Here is a 20,792-nt window from a genome sequence, read left to right as displayed (position 1 = left end):
CATGCACGTTTTTAGCAGCTTTTAATATAACAATGACCATTTGACTTTATAGTCTTAAGGCGACGTATTCATCACACAGGCATACTGAAGAGTTATTTAATCATCCCTGAAGCTATAAGAAAAGCTCAAATTGGTTGGAGACGTTAATACATTTAAATTCCAAGCTACTAACTACCAAGTGTAGCACAAAATTGAATTACACAGGACGGACAAAAAAGCCTGTCAAACACTATCCATCATTATCATAAAATTATCACATTAATAGGCATACGTATAGAAATCCTAAAACCGATCTCCGGCCTTGGTAGGAAGCAGCATCCGCTATATATCGCCATATATCATGCCTTCGTCGGCGGAAGGAAAGCTAATCTATTATCGTACGTCATTAAGGCTTGTGCCTACATTTAGCTTTTTCTTTAGATTAATAGTTTTTCGTGTGCCTAATGTGTTTGGGTTTTGTTGGTGTTGTTATAACTGGGAGTATGGGAAAGTGAGGTTACCGGCTTATTGATAACTTCAGCGTAGGTACTTCTTGTATGGAAAGGAAAACTAATAATGATTGCGTAAAAGATAACTCTAAAATCGTGTTTCTAAGTATTAAAAAACTTCTAAGTATTAAAGGCGTCACTTTATGATAAACTTATACATTACTCAAACTTTTTGCTATAAGTAACCAATTTACAATCATCGCCTAACCTAAGCAACTGACAGCCTGTCCAAATGTTATGAATTAAAAAGAAAATCTAAGTAAGTAAAAACCGAGTAACCGATAGTTGTTCACCGTTACAGTTCGTAATGGCGGCATGTCCGATCTGCGCAGGCGCGGGCCGCGGGCGGCGACGCGTGCGCACAAATATGGTATAATGGCAATAAGTTAGAAGTATCCGTTTGTTTGTTCGCTTGATGGGATGAAAGGAGAAAGGTGTTAGTAGGGTACTAGTGCTATTATTTCAGTTGATAGAGGAAAGGTAATAAAAGCTATAGGGACGGTTTTGGATATAACATTCCATTTATGAAACACGATTGGAAAGGGTTAGATTTTAAAGGAAGCGAAATGCTTAAATCAGTTTTAATTCATTGAAGACCAACATGTACAGAGGTCTTGGAAATCCTAACTTCTTATTATGTATTCTTATTTAATCGCACCATCCTCAATAATTGCGATAAAAATATAATATCTGGTCCACTTTATTAATCTGCTCGTAAATACGGGACAAATCTCTGCAGTATTCAAACGTCTCACTTATACAGCATTCAAACGAAGTTTCCTATAACTTATATACCTACTGCTATATACAGCGTAGTATATAAATATAGTGTAGTGGACTGTTACTGCCAATTTATTTACTTTCTACGCCGACCGGTGACCGGCCGGACCTAGGGTTTCTCTAGTGATACAGTTCGGGTTTTCTTCGAGTATATTGTTGTTATATATGGGTTAAGTTCTGAATTAAAATAGCCCTGAGGGATTCTCTAAGTAGTAGTAATTATATTTTCTTGGAATCATCTTCAGACAAATGAGGACACAATGATATGCTACTGAAAAAGTTTCACAAATATTTTATGTGACGAGAAAAAACTTATTTAATCTTTTAGTTAGGCAAGTTCAAGAAAAGTTCGTAGTAATAAAAACTAATTATACAATAAAGTATCTTATTTACTTAATAACTTTTAATTAAATAAGTGTATTCATAAAAAAGCTAATAACTTCTAAAAGTGCACCACATAAAATTTTCCACACAGCATTGAAAAGCAAAAGAAAGCCCAATCCTATGATTTACAAAGTCAGTCGAACCTTTCACTTTGCGACGAAAATAAGAGCTATAGGTAATCTATACCGCAGCGGCCGAACCCATGAAACTGTGAAACTGAGCAAATTACCATCATCTTGGGGACAGCCATCTCAGTGGAGCTGCGGAAATTATGTGTGTCATTTGTGCACTGGCTGTCATTTGTACACTCGCTGTCATTTGACGTGGTGGGTGGCGGGAGGTATATACAGGGTTATGTAAAGATTGTGGCTTAGAGCCATAGGTATATCATTTAGGACGACATTGTAACTGTCGTAAGCTTAGACACTCTAAGTAAGTTTCGAAGACCACAAATTCTCGAAAAATATAAAAAAAAAGATTTCGACTTCTGAGAAAATGCGTTATTGATAACATATTAAACGTAATTATAAAATATATAAAAACGTAAGTTAAAGCACATATAATTAAAATCAACAGCCTCAATCCAAACGTTTCAAAGTCAATTTCTAGTAAATGCTCAGTAAAGTGCAGTAGCGAAGAAAAGGCCGTCGTCTATAATTTATGATTTTCCAGCTCATACGGCCGATAGCTAGGAGGTATCTCAGTAATCAGGCAAATACAAATTTATGTAAAACTATGTAAATTCTGCAGATTATTGTATCAAATTGCCGGCTAATGTATGGGACGGTGTATACTTTGTAATTAAGCTACATCTGACTACGAGTTGTGGAGTTAGTTTTTATTAGTTTCAACCTCCTGAGACGGATCTTGGAAAATTGTCGGGTGTTAAGGTAAAGTCCTTGTATTATTGAGTATTAAGTAAAGTCCTTGTTTTAGTTAGAGCACAGAATTATTAAACTCTTGAAATAATTTAATCTCCACTATATATTTCAAAGTTACAAGACAAGTTAGAAGCCAATGGAAATTCTATAACTATACTTCTTAATACATATTTAACTAACTAATTATTTACTTTTCAATATAAATAAATACATATACTCTCTGATTTTCCATTTATGACACGACACTATTTATATGATTATGATATTATCTGAAACTTCGTCGAAACGTCAATATGAGATCAAAAATGCTCCAACATTATTTAGGTACCTTTTCTTTGGCGTAACGTCGCGTCGTATGTATATTAGGTTTTGCAAAGGAATGTCGCATTTTCCTAACTATCTCTGAATCTACGAGACTAGTTAAACTGTGCTTGTAAGAAAATGCAAATGTACGGTGATCAATGATCACGGAATCTGTGAAGCAAGTTGGTTTGCATCACTTTACGTACTGTTGACAGCGGCCTAATTTTAGTTAATGAAATATAGCTAATGTTAATAATAGTGGTTAAAAAGAGTAGTTCATGTAATGGTGTGAAGTTAATTTTACATATTTAAAAGACAAGTTCTATTGTAACTAGGAGCCACAGTTACTTACGTATAAATTTTGCCTTATTCAGACACGAGCCAAATTTTCCTACCTGTAGCTTTTGCTAAAGTATTGTGTCATTTTCCCTAAAATATAGAAAAATACGCATACATCCGAATTTAAAATCTCCTTCTTTTCGTAAAGTCGGTTAAAAAATGCTTGCACTAAGAGCATAAATCTCACAAAGGTGCATTCTTATTTAAAACAAGTGGCGATCACGTTCGACATACCATAGATAAGTATCATTTTATTTTAGGAGCCATCGTAACGGCGTATGCGCGGATGAATGGGACGCTGGGCTGATGATCCACGATAGTCTGATGATGATCGCATATAGATTGAGACTAATGGGGAATAACTCACGCGTTACTGTTTAATCTTTATGGGAACAATGAAGTGGGCAATTAAAATTTTTGGTTCAAAATGAAGAATGTTTTGGACAGATTTCATCTCATTCAATTTGATTGGAAGATACGTTCTTGTGTGCTTAAATCAACGATTTTTCTCCATAGCAAAAGCAGTAGTGAATTTCGGGCTAATTATAGAATATCAAAAAACAACAAAAATTGAAACTGACATGATACGTGTTACTTTCTGCTAAGCCATCCATGTCCCTATCAAAAAACCACCATTCCTTCAACAGAATATTACCTGAATTCAAGTTAGGAATTTTCTCAAACCATACAAACAGAAACCTTAATTGTTCCAAATTAACCATAGCGACGACCATGAGGACACGGAAGGCAGTCACTCAACACAATACCAAACGTACCTAAATAAATTTAGTGAAAGGCGGACAATATATATTTATCTGGCATCGCTATCATTGACGCAGGTTCGACTCCCAGTAGAGGTTTGAATAATGAGTGTGGTATATAGATAAACTCGTTTTGTCGACGACAGATGTCACGGTGAGACTTCGACAAATGATAGCGCCTAAAGCCTTGCTGTTTTACATAACGTACTTGCTACTGTGGTGGTTGCTCCATATACGTAACTAGTAGCGTTTGCGGTTTTGCCTATAGTTTTGTTGTTTGTGTGATGGTTCCTTTTTTTGTCCAAGAAGTGTATAGTTAAGAGGTTGGTTGTTGTTTTTTTTAACTAAGAGGAAAATGGAAAACTTTGCTATAGTGAGGTTGAATATGGATTGAAATCTTTACCTACAAGTAGATAAGCTTGAAAACGACATAATATATTGGCACCTATGCGAAGGTGATTCTGTGAATATTAGTTATAGCCAGTGAATTATTTACATAACAAGTTTTAAAAACAATAGTTTAAGGCGATGTAGATCAGGAAATAACAAAAGATATTTTAATCATGATATGAATAATAAATGTAGCATTACAGTTAAGGACGAGGAAGAGATTAATTTTAAGAAATATTACGACAAGGCTCCTCATTATATAGTCACATGTGAGTTTTATGAGGGTGAGATACACATGTTTTGGACAGACAGGATATAAGTAGTGATAATTTAAGGAGTTTTATATAACAAAAGATAAGAAAAATATAAAAAAGAGGTGTTGCTAAAAGCGTGAGTGAAGCTAACGGAAAAAGAAAAAAAGAAAATTATATTCATGATAGAATCTGCGCCACTAAATAAAGAAAGCATCAGACAATAAAACACACACAATCAGATATATTTAATTGGTTATTTCTCGCTTTTACAACAGCTCGTATATCAAAAAGAGAAAATCTATGATTTAAAACATTTACTTCAACTTGTTAAAATTATTATTCTGATACAAGATAAAACTGGTAGCACGGGTAACTGACGGCTCTGAGGTAACTTGCATATTAATTCAATAAACGAGGTTTATGTAACAATGTTCTTGTCAACCTTAGTTATGATGCTGGTTGCTATTTTGTTGATAATGAAGATGAAAATGCAAGCAGTGGTAAAGAAGGACGAGTAAGAAATGAAGTTCATGAAGTGATAGAAGTTGACACTTTATCTGCTACGATTGGTCATAGGTCAAATTGAGGGACTTGCTATGAAGAGAGACATTAAAAATAAACAATCTACTAATCATAAAAAATCATGAATCGGCTATATTCTAGCTATATTCTTGCTAATATCAAAACGATTGAATTAAGATCATCAATTTCTTTATGTCTTCACGATAGACCTAACTGCGGTAGTGCTAGTGATTTTCCACAGACGTGATTACTTGATGAAAACAAACCAGTTACAGTATAAAGTGCTGAACCTGCCAATCATCTTAATGTCAATAAGGTTTCTCCCGTTAAAGTCAACTAAGCGGTTAAAAGTAACACGGTTTACCCGGTAATCGAACCCCACAATGAGATAAAACTGTATCATGAAATAGCACCGGACAATCGCGGTCGTTACTGCATTATGACTTGACATGCCAGCAATACTTAGATTAATGTAAAAGATACTTTATCACGGTGTCATAAGGTGCAAGTTGACCGCACGTGAAGTATAGCAGTACTTTCGAAAGACCACGGGCGACGTCACGTTAGGGTTGCTGACTGTGGAAAATAGGAAAATATATAAACTACTCCTAACGTTTATGTGGACATTTAAACATTTTATTATCATCTACCGGGTTTTCAATTGAATAACGTGGAAGCAATTTTGAATTAACAGCCCAATTCTGAACTAAGAGCTATCGTCGATTTGTATATCAAAGCATCTACAGTAATCAGATGACAATAAGAAGAAAATTAGCATGATAAATGTCCGTCAGTTCGAGATTTACAGTGCACCTGAGGATCATAAATAACGTATAGACGGCAGCCCTGCGCTAAGTTGACATTTCTAGATTGAAAGGTCGCAAACTGGTCCAGCTATTACCACAGCCATTACTGGCGGACGCCGGCAGTGGTCGCGCAGATTGCCGTCCATTCCAGCCATCTGCGACCATCTGCCGGGATTACCACGGTATTACCGCCGCCAGATTACGGCGTATTATGCCCGCACGCGTCCCCTACGTTTCCGTCTGATACTTGACGTTATACTGATTGGTCAGCGTCAAATCATCTGGGATGGTATGTGATGGTCATTGATGAGTTTTGAGCGTGATTTTTGTCTGTTGCTTTGGCTATGTAAGAAATATTCACGAACATTCCATCCTCTAAAACCAGTAGCAAAAAACCGTTTTTAAAGTCATTCAAAAACTCGAATGGATGAAGCCAAATTGTCCAAGTCATGTACAAAACATGTAGGTACATTGGTGACAACTAGGTGTGCTCGGTATAACTATGGCGGTTTATTCCCCTCCACGGACCACGTGGGTGGCTTGGTATCTACACAGCACTAAATTACTTGTTCCGCTGTCAATACCGTGATTGATCTTTTGCAAATATCTTTACGAGTAGAACATTTTATTAATGATCATGTGTGTAGCGTTATCAATGACAACTCGTAGGAGCAGCGCAGATTAATTTAAATAAAACGATAAAGTTAGCACATTCTATGTTGGAGTTATCGGTCTCTCTCCATAGGACCTACTATGGAACTCATTCAGCCTTTTTTAAATGCTATAGTTACGTACTAAAAAATAGCCAATATTGGCACTACAGATGTAGAATATTATTCTTCCGGGGTGAATAGAACCAATATGTTCCAGATCAAAGCTGCATCTATCAGGGACATTCTGCCGAAGATTATTCCACATTTAGTACGTGATACAATTACGTTGCTCTGTCGGCCACATGTCCATTGGTGTCGCTTGAATACGAAAGGAATTGCTTCGAGATGAAGGATAGCCGCCCTACGTGACGCCTGACCACCGGACGATTTAGAAAATTATTCCAATGCCCAGCAATCTTAAAGGAATTTCATATACCATGAATGATAACTTACCTACTATAAACAATTTGTCAAAGATTTACGGAAGAGATAAAAAATCTAGACGAAAGTTTTAATTCTTTAAGTGAAAAAATTGCACGCTCTGGAGAAAAGCGGTAATAACGTTATAAATACCGTAGTAACTATATTTCCTCAGTTAGCTTTTATGATTAGTGCCGTAAGAAATATTACGCTCTAGTGCATCCACCTCTCTCACTTGCAGACCATTCTCGGAAAGGTTAATCCAAACTTACTTATTAACTACAGTAACTTCTACAAGAACATACCAAATTATGTAGATTTCTATAAATCTCAACAAGCAAAATCCTCAAAGGCAAAGCTAGACTTAGAAAAACGATGGTTGCCTCTCGTCTCGGAGAAACTTACAAACGAGGGCTCCAAGTCCCGAGATAGCATCTCCGTAGCCCACTCCCAGCTCCTATCTCGGCATCTAGACGTCTCAATTTAAATACACGCCTTCCGAGACTCGATTGAGCTAAATTAAATGTTCTAACGTATATAGAAGCTTATTCTATACGCTATTAGCTCGGGAAGTCATTAGATGGGCCGCTCAATTTATGGCTGAATAACGCTTATGTGGTTAGTATCTGGGTGGTGGCATTTTACTTGGCAGTTTGTTTTTATTTTCAAAAGGGCATTTGATTTTCTCCAACGATGTTGTTTATTCACGCAATAATGAGATCATCTACATATGCAAGTATTTATAGCCTGTGGAATGTCATTAGTGCTCGAATTATGTTATAAAATTGCATTTATGTTCATGTAATATACATATTTCTCATTATTAACATGTTGTGCGACATTGAGGATGACTTCTACTAGTTTTTAATACACCATAAGATTTGATCGCTACTTGATAATAACCGAGGTCGAGATCGTATGTCGTAGGAAGCGCAGAGGGGGGCAGTTCCGTGGCTTCTCAAAGATTATTATTATCGTCGATTATTCTAGTCAAGTGTAGCACTGTAACACCGGGGTACTTTAATTACACTCCCTTTCATGGGCTCGCTGCGAGAGGAGCAATTCTATAAGGGATTTACGATCCAATATATTCGCATCATCAGCGTGAAAGTAGTGGCGAATAACTATTACAGCAACGATTGGACCTCTGCAAGTATAAAGTACTGAATTATAGCGGAATTAACGACAGGATAATAGATTTATGTGATAGGAATACTGTTTGTAATGATCAATTGGTACATTTAATGAAATGTACAACCGCGTTAAGTCTGCTTCTCTTAATCTGCTGCTTTGATTTATTTCTATATTTTAATTTTGCTCAGCGGTTTGTGATACTAAATTTTATTTTAAGCGATCAATGGCTCGTCAAGTTCTATCACATCATATGGTTACGTAACGAAATTAGGTATTGAATAATTCCAATGAATAAAACAGTAAATATCCAATGATCATTGAACATGGCAATAATTATAGAGATATTAAAGGCGATATCATGTCGCCGTTAAGTTAGAGCTAAGTTCAACTTAGTTCACGGCTTGCATGTTAATTAGAATTCACGTTCAATTAAAATAATCTATAAGTTACCTTACTATAACTTCTGGGTTTAAATTAATATATTCTTGTTCAGATAACAGCTATTAAAGTTCTATCTCGTAACTTTGTATGAAGCATAATAGCAATTTAGTTTTAACTTTACATATGTGTAATAAATATCATGGGGCTAACGTTATTATTAAGATTATAATTTGAGATGGTATAATAACGTCTTCTTTATGTTTTTTTATTTCGTTCTTCTATTTATAGCATCGCAGCCTTAATCTTTATTAACAAGATTGCCTACTTTCAACACTCCGGTAAAAATTTCACTACTTATGACGTCATTAAAAAAGTTGTAGATCGTACTAACTATGAAGACACAAAACGCAATCCTGATGTCCATAAAATAGAAGTACCATTTATAAATAGCAATTCTAATACACATCCGAGTAGCGATACGGTGTGGCACCGGTCTTCGAGTCAACTTTATTGGTGGTCCCCTATTAGCCGGCCTTATCCGACATCGGACGGACACACACGTTCCACGAACAGAGCTTTTGCAACTTTTATTACGATACAAGAGAGAGGTTTTTTGGTATTGACAGATCGCGAATTTTCGTTGGTGTCTGTCCTAAGGCTGGTAAACTTTGGATGTGTAGTGTAAGTTTGGCAGTGTGAGTAGTTATGAACCTTTTTCAGTATATAGAAAAAAGGACATCAGTAGACGATGATGGTCTGTTAATACATGATGTTATTTCTTTGATCAGTTTATCCATAGAATCAATTTTATAAGCTCCATGTAAAGTTGGATATTTCTGATCTGCCCTAGGAGACACATCGAAGGGAGACTATCATTAATCATATGAAGTTATTGCATTCTCAAGGGAGTTGTCAATGCTTAACTAGGTTCCGCATAGTGGAGATTCTTCTTCATATTGGATGCAAATATCCGAAGGTTGCAGGTTATTTTCATATGGCAATGGAAGGAAGGAAACATGAGGCACATATATATTAATTAGATTATTCAAATCGTATTTAGTTGTAAAGACACAATGCGTACTAATAAAACAGTAATCATGCTATCAGATAAAATAACCAATATCAATATATCGACTCTAAAATACATACAATTAATTGGACCCAATTTAACAAATTACACGTTCCATAAATATGGATCGATCGTTAAAATCGATTGTAAGTAAAATAGTTAATTAATCGATTATTTTAATTGACGGTGAATATCGGTAATAGCTCAGAAGTTACTCGATGCAGGCATGTCGGTAAATGAGCGAATAAATAGTTTGTGTAAAATCGTAGCTGAGTTGGGTCGTACCGGGGCAGTTAATTGAGGTCAGGGGTCGGACGATACGCCCGGGCTGATTTAGATGTCTGGACTATCAAGTGGATTGTCAACGGTAGTTTAGTTTCGTGCAGAACAGTTTGTTGACGCGACCCAACCGAGATTTTGTTTTGTTAGAAAATTGTTACGTCATTGAAACAAAGCGTTGGAATACGATATCATACAGGTATTTGGAGCTTTCGTTTAAGATTGAGGAATTTATCAAATGTCTTCAGGCTGAAGTAAATTAATTCAGGCCTTTTTGATTGAATTAGATCAAACCCACAATCATTAAAACCATGACAATTCAAAACCCTATATATGTATACACAAAAATCTCGAACATCTTATCCCACGGCTCCAGTGAACAATTCACCAGTAATCCAACTGTCTACCAATTGAACGAAGAAGACAGTACCGAAACGACTGCTAATGGATATAGTGCTCTTGTTACGTACAATGCATACAATAAACACTGATTGATTCCTGAACTGTTTACGATTTGCCCGTGTTTGGTCTCCTAAACTATGCGACTAGACCCAATGATTGGTAATTTAATTCACAATCTTTACTTAAAACGTCTAGAGTAGATCAGTGAGTGAGACTTCTATGGAGAAATTGGAGGCGAATACGGGAGTAATATACTTGTCTTATGCCTTGTTTAGTGCGGTTATTTCGTCTACGTTTTATGAATGTTTTGCTTGAACATTTTGTTCTTTGGCCTTTGCCCTTTGTTGTGTAAAGGGCGAGCTGTCTTCAAGTGTCATTTGATTGTATGAGCCGTTAATGTATGTATTTACATACTTAAGGTCAGAGAGGCTTGAGAATATTATTATGTTAATGCTTTTATTTGAGTTTGTGTGTTTCTGACGGAAAAATACGTTTGTAATTTTATGTTTGCTTAAACTATGATTAATGTAACTAATAACATCTGCTTTACTGATGATACTACTTACTGGTTTATTACATAATTCCAATACAAATTCGTTTCTTATCTAACCCACTAATGACTACCACCAAAATTAAGTGTCAAGCATTAATCTACTTAGCTGAAACGCGATATGCAAATAGGGTAAGTGCGCAATAGCGACACAGTGACGCGTTGCACAATGTCAGGTGCTTCGGATAATCGCGAGTGTGTGCCAAGCCTTAATGTCATCGTGTCTTCAACTGTCGCGGGGAGAAAGCTGTTATGATTCAATTTCATTTGACCTTTAATCGTTATAATTAGTTGAAGATTAGTTTGGTTATGTGAGCGGATGCTGTGGTAAATTAAAAAGAGCGATTAGAAATATTTTGACGAACCAATTATCGTCTGATTAAGATAGTATGTCAAGATATTTGGTGTCAAAGTTTATTAAAATTTTATCTTTAACAATCTTTACGCATTGTGCAAGCGTGGTCACTTATGCTCAGTTCTTTTCTTTATGTTTGTATGCCTGTGCTCAGCTGTGCGACAATGAGAAGGCTGATGATGATAAGTATACATACAGACAGGATACATATGGGATTTTTAAAAATACGGAAATTTAATCTTAAAATCAGTAGCAAAGTATTTGTGTCAGATTTGATAAATTAGTTCAACCGATCAGAGAAATGTTTGGGACACATCTTGCTCGTGTCACACAAGATGAATAATTAGCTTGTTTGTCTATATGTCATGGAAATCAAATATAAAAAGCAGAAGTCTCGCTTCTCACCTTATTTACAAGAACGCAATAAATCTCAAAGATCATTAGTTGAGAAAAAAAACTAGATGAGCCCAGTTGCGGTCTGTGAGCGTGAATTTATTGACGTTGAGGAGAAATTCTGTTTCACCGAGCGTTTTATGAAACTACTATTGATATGTGTGAAATAAGTCGTTAATGGTTTCTGTGTTTTGATTGAGTTGCCAGTTCTATTAGGTCATGATCTTTGGTAATGTGTTTTTATATGTATTTAAGGTAATTTTGAAACTCGAACCATTAGCTTATTAGAGACTTATTAGAGGTAAGTAATTCAAATAGTAGTTATATTTCAATTATCCAGTTTAGAATGTAAATTGTTACTACAGTATTTATTTACCTAAACGTAACCTATTTAGTAAGTAGCAACCTTAAATCTCAAATCGTGTGCGCAAGAGCATCGACATCGTCGCTTCTTTTGACACGGCCGACGCGTAATAAATCGAGCCCATTTACACCTCACGACGCACGCCGCACGGAGGCGATAAGTAGCGGTAATGTCGACTAGTGTAAACGCACCCTAATGAAGTGCTTATTGTACACCAATTAATAATCTAATGTATGTAAAGATAGAAAGTTATTTGTTTGTGTAGCGAGATGAATAAATTCTATTAAATTGCGAGATCGTACCAGTGCCGTAATATAACAATATAAATATTAATTATTTCGATAATATAATATGTAGATCAAATTATAAATGAATAAATAAAATATCGAGTGAATGTAATAGTTTGATTAATTAATACAATGTAATATTAATTAATTTTGTTCCGGCTCACACTTTTTGTTGAAGTAGAAACTTTAGTTATTAATAACTTTGGATAAAAAGTAAAAAATGATAAATTAAATTAAGAACTTACATCAGATTTGGTCGTCAGAACTAGTTCTCCTTTGATGATAAATATGGAGGAACCTTGGAGTCAAAGGTAAGTCATAAAGAAGTAAAACACTTAAATAAGTAATAATTTTTTGACGTTATTAATAAGGAAATTGTCAATAAAACTAAATAAAGTATTCATAAAAACTGATGTGAGTTTAAAAAGCCGACAAAAATGATTTCTCATATGAACGAGATGAAATCAAAATTTCACAAAATGTCGTGACAAACGTTGATAAACTGGTAATAAAATGGTCGGACATAGTGTGGGGACGAGTAACACATCCACTCATCGTGTCATACGAATTTTAATTTATGTATCCGATTATTCGATTCATGTATGGAACAAAATCACGGGAATTTATGAGATCGATGTACAATTTAAAATTGAACAGTCATTAGTGAGTTTTACAGTGACAAACTTTGCAGATAAATTACAATAACCTCGGATCGTAACACATAATCCATGTAACAACTCCATTAATAATAAATCCTCATTCATAAAAACGATCAAGTACCATTCAATACGCCAGTCTAATTTCGGCAATCGATTAATCGCCTAGGTTTGATCGAAATGAATCATTCGATCGCCCACCTCTAAGTGAAATCGTGTTAGCCCCAATCATTTTGCGCAACGAATACTCACATGGAGATGACCCGTGACCATTTTCGATTTCATGTCTAAAATCATAACAATATACGTCGACTGATCACGATACAACGCCCATTATAGTAATTACATCTCAGACAGTACAAAGTTTTGTTTGCGGGTCGGTTGACGAACACAAGACTCGTTGAGAGAACGAATTTCTTTCCCGTGAACTTTGGGGAAGTGAACGAGCAAGTTTGTAATCTGTTTAACAATAGTTGAGGCTTTTGCCGTATGAGTCGTGTATGGCTTCGGGTGATGAACATTGTTTGTTTTGGGTGATATTAATGTTAGCTGCGGATGTAATAACGTGATTATGAATAGCACTGATGGATTGTCTGTGTGTGGCATTTTGTGGACGTGATCCGCGACTTAGAAGGGCTCCGTGAAATACGTTAGTGGAGGTCCTTTCTCTTTGTTGTGAATGTTCTGAAACCGCACATATATTGAAAAGGTTCTCTTAAGTAATTGTCAGCACTACACATTTCCTTATCCGAGATTGTGAAATGTAAATGTGTACTGTGGAATTGAGAATTATTTTATGTTACCGTTTCTAAAACAACATTTTCAGCTCTCGTGGGATAGTGACTGACCAGATTATTGGAATACTTCCGACTGTACAGGTATCTACGTAGACTTTACCAAACCAAATTATACACAATTTCAGCTCTTTCGTAACGAAATAACCCTCGCTGCTTCCATCGACACTATATTAATGGGCTCCTTTCATCTCAATCAAGCTGGCGATATTTATCATAGTGTTACAAATGCGTCATTTATCAGCGCCCTCTGTCGCGCGGTCGCGTCGTGCACAAACACTTAGCCGCGCCGCTAATTGCGCGAGCGCATGCTTCGGCCCTCATTTATTTTCATACGGAATTCCAAGTCACCGATATGTATTGCCGACTTAAAGTGCGTAATTTACAAGTATTTTAGTAATCTTCTGCACGATAGTAAAGTTTTGAGATTGCGTGAATTGAAAGTGTAACTTCTCTTAAGTATTTTACAGACTAAAGAGTTCCATTGGCTTTATGAATGAAAAATAAACGCTTCTAGTATTATTCTCTTCTCTTCTTCGAACTACTAGAATTTATTTCTAAATAATAAAGACTAATTAAAACGTATCAAAGGTGATGAAAGTTGTCTTAAAATATATGCTCAAATGTCGTCCAGTTTCCGCAAAGACCATAGTCTTTCCGGCCATAACAAGATTTGTGTTTATGTATGCAAAAATTAAGAACATTACGGTTATTATTTCCTGATTTTAATGCTCGAGAAATCCAATGTGACAGACATTTTTATTTGCGTATGTCTTCCTGGCCAACATTAAGCTATTTATTATAATTTTAAAGCGTTAAACGTCAAGGATGACTCGCCATATTTTATTTAAATAGCTTAGCCCCCATCGCTGCCTTTTTTCTTGATATTGTGTTTATTTACGATCAACTTCTCTACGATAGGGGTTTCTATGACAAGCTAGCAGCCAATAATTTACTAATTAGCCAATGTAATTTATGACATGGTGCATTTTTCTATTGGAAATACGCATTCGTTTTATGTTTCAGAGAGTATCCTCGCAATACAAGTAGCGTACCAACGTGTACCATCACTAGTAAAAGGAGCAACAAAGAACATCATTTACCACCATTATGAAAACAATATTAAGAACAGCTTTATTACACCACAATCTGTCCCGCTTGATCCCGATCGAATATTGCTATAATTTAAACGTTATATATTTCGCATACACACTGGTAATTTGTATAAATCACGGTTCGTTGCGACACACCGTCACGATCGCACGAGCATCCGTCGTTGCGACTGCGCAGGTGACAATGCGCAATTAGGATTATGCACATCTAGATCGAAGTATTTCAAGTCATATTAGAGGATCGCGTGATTTGTGATTGGGATTATTTGAACCGGTGCGTGCAGTGAGTGGTCGGTTAAGCAATAACTTAGGAGCTACCGGTATGCGAAATAAAGTAGTCCACGAGAAAATTATAGGCTCTGGTCGTATTCTGTTTTGGTAAAAAGGATGGTTGGTTGGTATTCACTTCCACTTGTTTCAAAATCAGCATTATTTGAAGTTTACGATTCGGTTTTCTTTGTAAGAACGTCGACAAAAGTTGTAAGAAATGGTTTTAGGTCTTGTCCATATCAAGTGAAATTGCCTACTTTAAGCAATAAATATTTGTGTTAACAATAATATTATTATTTACAGAGCTTAGAGAACTTTAGGAAACGAAATTGCCATATTTGAGGCAGCATAAAGTTCAATTATTTCGGCACTATTAAGATCCACGATAGACTCGGTGTCAACTGCATTAGTTACTGATGGTGTGAGCGCTCCGCACGATGTCTTGCGCAAACGCAGCTTGACGTACGGAACCCGATGCCATCTACAAATTCGTGGGGCAGGTTAGTTTGCGTGTTTGTTTGTTTATTGCTCACGACGTCAGAAAAGCTTCAATTTCAATTGAATTTATTATGTAGTATTGTAGTTTGGTTGATGACTTTTATGTGTTTGCTATTGTTACCCACTGTTTAAAGATACCTAATGATTGTACCTTCTTACTGTTCATAAGAACCCGGTATGTACCTTCTTATTCCGGTTACTATTAAAATTACCCAAGATTTGGTAGACGCCGTAAAAAATTATATAAATGCATTTTTTTGTAATATTAATTAAGGCATCACGCAGCTTGTACATATATTGAATTATTCATATTAAATATTTACTACGTTAATAATTATTTCATGGAAAATATATATTCATGATCTCAAGTTTCACGCTGTAGGGAACGCCGGATGATATTTTAGTGTTACACCACGGGAGATTCCTAATTAATAGGCTACAGCTAACGAAGTTTATTTATATTAATTTACTGAAATAAAAAATACGAAAATTAGCTACCTAATTAACGGTATATTGTATGAGCAAAATTATTTTGACTTAATTTTTAATCGATGAAAAAGTAAGGTGAAAATTGTTGGCTATACCTATACGACGTGACATTTAAAAAACCAAAATATTCTCAAATTATACAAACAGGCGATTATTGCACTCAATAAATAAATCAACAGTTACCAGGATATCCTTACAACGAAACTCTACAAATGCATTAATCATTCGAGCTAAACGATATTATTATCTTAAGAACAATTAATTCTGTTGGCACAATTCGCCACGACACTTCTCAATATAAATCATTTGGTAATCCGATATTGCTACCGTGGTTCTCTTTGATACAGAGCTATTGGTTAGAACAGCTGTGAATGGCATGGTTTTTAATTAAAATGATTGGGTAATGTGTTAATTAATGAAGCTACATATGTAAAAACTAATACCTACCATCTAATTTAGAAGCGTAGGTAAGGTTTAAATATGCTTTTATAAAAAAGTTTTTTTTTGTCGCAAAGGTACCTAAATTAAATTGTGTAAACCTGTTTTTTTTTAAATGAAGCTGAAATGTTCGTGGATTGTGGACGTTATGAAGAAAAAATTACCCTCTTTGGGCATACGGTTACTTTTCATTTTTAAATATTTTTTATCGATAGAAATCGTTAATTCTTTCACATCACTAACGGAAATGTTTAGAGTTGATTTTGTATGACGTACGCTACAATGTGTCCATCCCTAGTATTTAATGTCACGACTCAGCGCGTGGGGAGTCTCGTTTTAAAATTACAATTACTTTGTATACATCCTTGGCGCATGTCACCGTATATGTGAATTTATTGAATACAACATTCATTTACATATTTTGATGTAGTTATGTTTGTTTTATCCTTAAACTAATTTAGACAAAGAATTTTGACGATATGTCAAATTAGTTTGATGCTGTTTTTTTTTGTTGAAATGAAATGAAGTGCTGTAGAAGATGAGCCAAGTTCAACAAATACCGCAATATTTAATGTCAAAATTATTGAGCCACTGTTTAGGTAAAGTACGTTCTTTGATATAACCGAAACATTGTTTGTTTTCTAAGCCCGTATATAACAAGGGCAAATATTCGCCTCCCGTTCACCAACATTGTGCAATTTCGCGATACAAATATTATGGAAATTTAAAATCTTCAGTTCGTTTCCCACGTCTGTGTTGCTTCACATTGACATAATGCATGCGATGCCATGCTCGACGCTTTGTGCATTATACTTGGTTTCGTAATGTGATGCATGGTGGCAGGGCTGGCGAGTATCGAGCCTGGTTTTATGGCTTATATTGACGGGGTTAAGAAGGATAGGTGGTTTTAATCTTGTGTGTGAATAGCTTAATGTTGAACTCAAATTGATCCTGATAAGAGTATTGAGTTGGTATCTACAGCTACACGTGATTTGAGGGTCACAAATGAGTTCAAAGGTCCTTTGACAGTGAAGCCAACAGAGTTTGGCAATTAACAATATTATGAGTAACACTGATGGGTATCTTATAAATAACATACTTTTTCAAGTCATCAACATTGCTATTTACGAAAGCTTAATGGCGCAGTCGTACTATGTAGTACTTCTTTTTTACAACATTTAAAGTAAATTAGACGTTACTTAAAAACAGTAAAACTCATATTTTACATGTAACAGCCCTAAATAAGGTAATATTACGGTTTGATTCGCGTCACGGCGCTCATTGTGCCCAAGCCGACGGAAAGCAATGTTTATTTTATTACTCAATCTGCTAATAGAAATGTTTTATAACAATAAGCTTGTTAACTTACATCTGTTTTAATGGCGGACTTTAGTTTATCGGTTCATGTCGCTTTTGTATGTATTGTGCGACTTCTTGTGTAAGTTAGTTTAGTATTGTTATTGTTAATGTGAAATAGGAGTGAAATCCATTCAGGAGGATTTAGACTCTAGAGCGTGCAAGATCTTCTTAATGATTGGCATCGAAAATTATATACATACTAGAATTGGCGAATATTGGAACATCGCTTTTAATATACTTTGCAGATGTCATAGTGTGCCAGTACGATATTTTACATTAACAAAGAATCAAATTACAGCCATTCGATACCGTTCTTTAATAGCTCCGTTTTCCGGGTTAATCGCACGTTATCTAGTTTTAATAGTTAAGGACTAAGTGTAAATATGTTAGTACCGGCGACAGGTGACACCGCCATTTGACAATAAGCCGAGGCTACTTAAGGCTGTAAGCTTTACTAATACTCAATAGAAACTCAACTTTATTACCGACCAATGACCGCACAATAATGAATTCGACACAGAACTGACATTACTTACAGAGAAACATACAATAAATATTCTCAAGAGACATAGTGTTGTGTCGCGAAAATTTTCTGTTTTCTTGTCTTTTAGAGATTACGAGTTTAATGCCATTTGTATTTAGAATTTTATTTAGGTACTAGGTACGATGGTGAAATAATTTATTGAGAGGTTCTGTGTCTTGAGTTAATTTTATATTGCAAGTGATAACTTAATATAGTAGCCGGCACGTAACTTGGCAAGAGTCGTTAGATGCGCAGAAGGCATATTTTAGGTCCTTTCGGGACGCAAGCGGGACGCGGGGAGTGAGACGGCGCCGAGCGGACCACGCGATTGGTGCGTCAGTCGACCCTTGCCCCGCGCATTGCGTCCACGTCCCGTTTGCTCCCAAATACACTTGCGTGCATAAAAGTTGAACCAATTACTGTTATTGTTTTTAATTTAGTTTTTGTTATATCTTGTTGTGTTTAATTTCGTTTTTGTTGTTGTTGTTTTTAATTTCGTTTTTGTTGTTGTTGTTTTTGATTTAGTCTTTGTTGTTTTAAATTTCGATTTTCGGACTATTACAATGCCGAGACCAAAAGTTATGTTGCGCAGACACGCCAGGAAAATGGTCTTTGATGTCTATTCTTATATGGCAAAAGACGGTCTTACTGAAAAAGAGACGGTGAAACGGACTTCAGAAGCCACTAAAACATCAGAAAGAACAGTTAGACGCATAGTCCAGGAATCAAGAAATTCTGAATTCTTGACTGCCTTTAGGACACCGGGAAAAAAGAGGAATAAAACAAAGCCAGTCACAGAGATCGACACTTTCGACCAGTCGGTTATTAGGACCTGTGTTCACAATTTTCATGTAACAAATAAAGAGCTACCAACAACTGAAAAATTAAGAAAAAAACTAAAAGAAGATATAAATTTTAATGGTTCGGAGCGCAGTTTGCGCAGGATTTTGAATAATTTAGGTTTCCGGTGGAAAAAAGCCGAAAATAATAGGCGACTTTTGTTAGAAAAAAGTAATATCAGGTTGCTCAGAATAGAATACCTTACGACTCTAATGAAATATAGAGAAGAAGGTAGACCTATTGTTTACACAGATGAGTCGTATGTTGATTCGTCTCATTCAGGTATGCAACCATTTTTATCCTTTTTTATCGCTTGTTTGTGTGCTGTAAAATGGTTTGGACACAAACTAATGAAAAATAATCATTATATCTCATATTACAGGTTCTAAAGCATGGTCTGATGGATCTCTGAAGGGGCTCAAAAAGCCAATTTCGAAAGGGCAGCGTGTAGTTATAGTGCACGCTGGATCTGAAGCTGGATTCGTCCCCAATGCACTACTCCTATTTAAGGCTGGAGCAAAGTCGGGAGATTATCATGACAACATGAATTTTGATAATTATACTAAGTGGCTTCGCAACCAGCTGATACCAAACCTGCCACCAAATTCCGTGTTAGTTGTCGACAATGCTTCGTACCACAATAAGCAGTATGATCCGGCACCTACATCGAATGCCAAGAAAGCCGACATGCAAAGGTGGTTGTCGGAAAAGGGTATAGCTTTCGAAGACTCTATGCTCAAACCCCAGTTATATAAATTAATAAAATTATATAAAAACCAACATAAAAGATTCAGTATTGACCAAATACTGGCAGAACACAACCATAGTGTTCTGCGATTGCCGCCCTATCACCCAGACCTTAATCCAATAGAAATGGCATGGGCGGCAATCAAAGGCTATGTAGCCAGCTAAAATATAAATTGGAATGTGTCCCATGTAATGGACCTAGTAAAAGAAAAGGTGCAACAGATGGGTACCGATGAATGGTCGAAATTATGCGGAAAAGTGAAAAACATAGAAGCAGATTACATCAAAAGTGACCACATAGTCGACACCGTCACAGAAAACTTTATTATTTACGCCAGTGACGACAGCGACTCCTCCAGCGATGAGAGCGATGATGAAGAACCACGTCCTTCTACCAGCTCAGGTGGTAATTTCAATTTGATGCAAGGGATAGGGTTTCTAAGTGATAGTGACGTGAGCGATTAACAATATTTTTTAATAAATAATACTTTTAATTACATATATGAATTTTATTTCTAGAACCTATTAAACATCCCGAATTCTGTTTCTTAAATAGACATAATTAAAAATACATTATGGCAATTACCAAAGAATAATGAAAAAAAAGGTGCTACTTTTTTTTGCCACTAAGTGTACGATGCGCGAACTTACCCCCACTATGCCAAATCCTTGCCAAGTTACGTGCCGGACACTATACTGTGTGATAACTTAGAACGTTAAACAGTCCAAATAGAGCTTTATTACAAAAGAGGTTCCTCTCGACGGGTTATTTGATCTTTTCATGATAAAATTATGATACATACTTCGAGTATGTTATTTTCTGCAATCATTTTCTAGCTTACACAACGTAAACCCGTCTACGAAACAGGGG

At 35.8% G+C, this 20,792-nt stretch overlaps 2 protein-coding genes across 4 annotated transcripts in view; one reads left to right on the top strand and one right to left on the bottom strand.

Annotated features, from left to right (window-relative positions):
* The window catches only part of LOC110383555 (polyhomeotic-like protein 3), a 238,038-nt gene that overhangs the window by 17,338 nt on the left and 199,908 nt on the right, over positions 1–20,792 (bottom strand). The window lies entirely within an intron of this gene.
* LOC110383347 (uncharacterized) lies at positions 18,548–20,582 on the top strand. The gene is made up of 2 exons (XM_021344127.3): positions 18,548–19,456; positions 19,557–20,582. Exons 1-2 carry the CDS (start codon positions 18,898–18,900, stop codon positions 20,084–20,086), a joined length of 1,089 nt encoding a protein of 362 aa, XP_021199802.3. The 5' UTR covers positions 18,548–18,897; the 3' UTR covers positions 20,087–20,582.

The sequence above is a fragment of the Helicoverpa armigera genome, chromosome 8 (genome assembly GCF_030705265.1).
Source record: "Helicoverpa armigera isolate CAAS_96S chromosome 8, ASM3070526v1, whole genome shotgun sequence".
Classification (NCBI taxonomy): Eukaryota; Metazoa; Arthropoda; class Insecta; order Lepidoptera; family Noctuidae; genus Helicoverpa; species Helicoverpa armigera.
The sequence above is the reverse complement of the archived record's forward strand: the minus strand, read 5'-3'. Positions and strand labels throughout refer to the sequence as shown.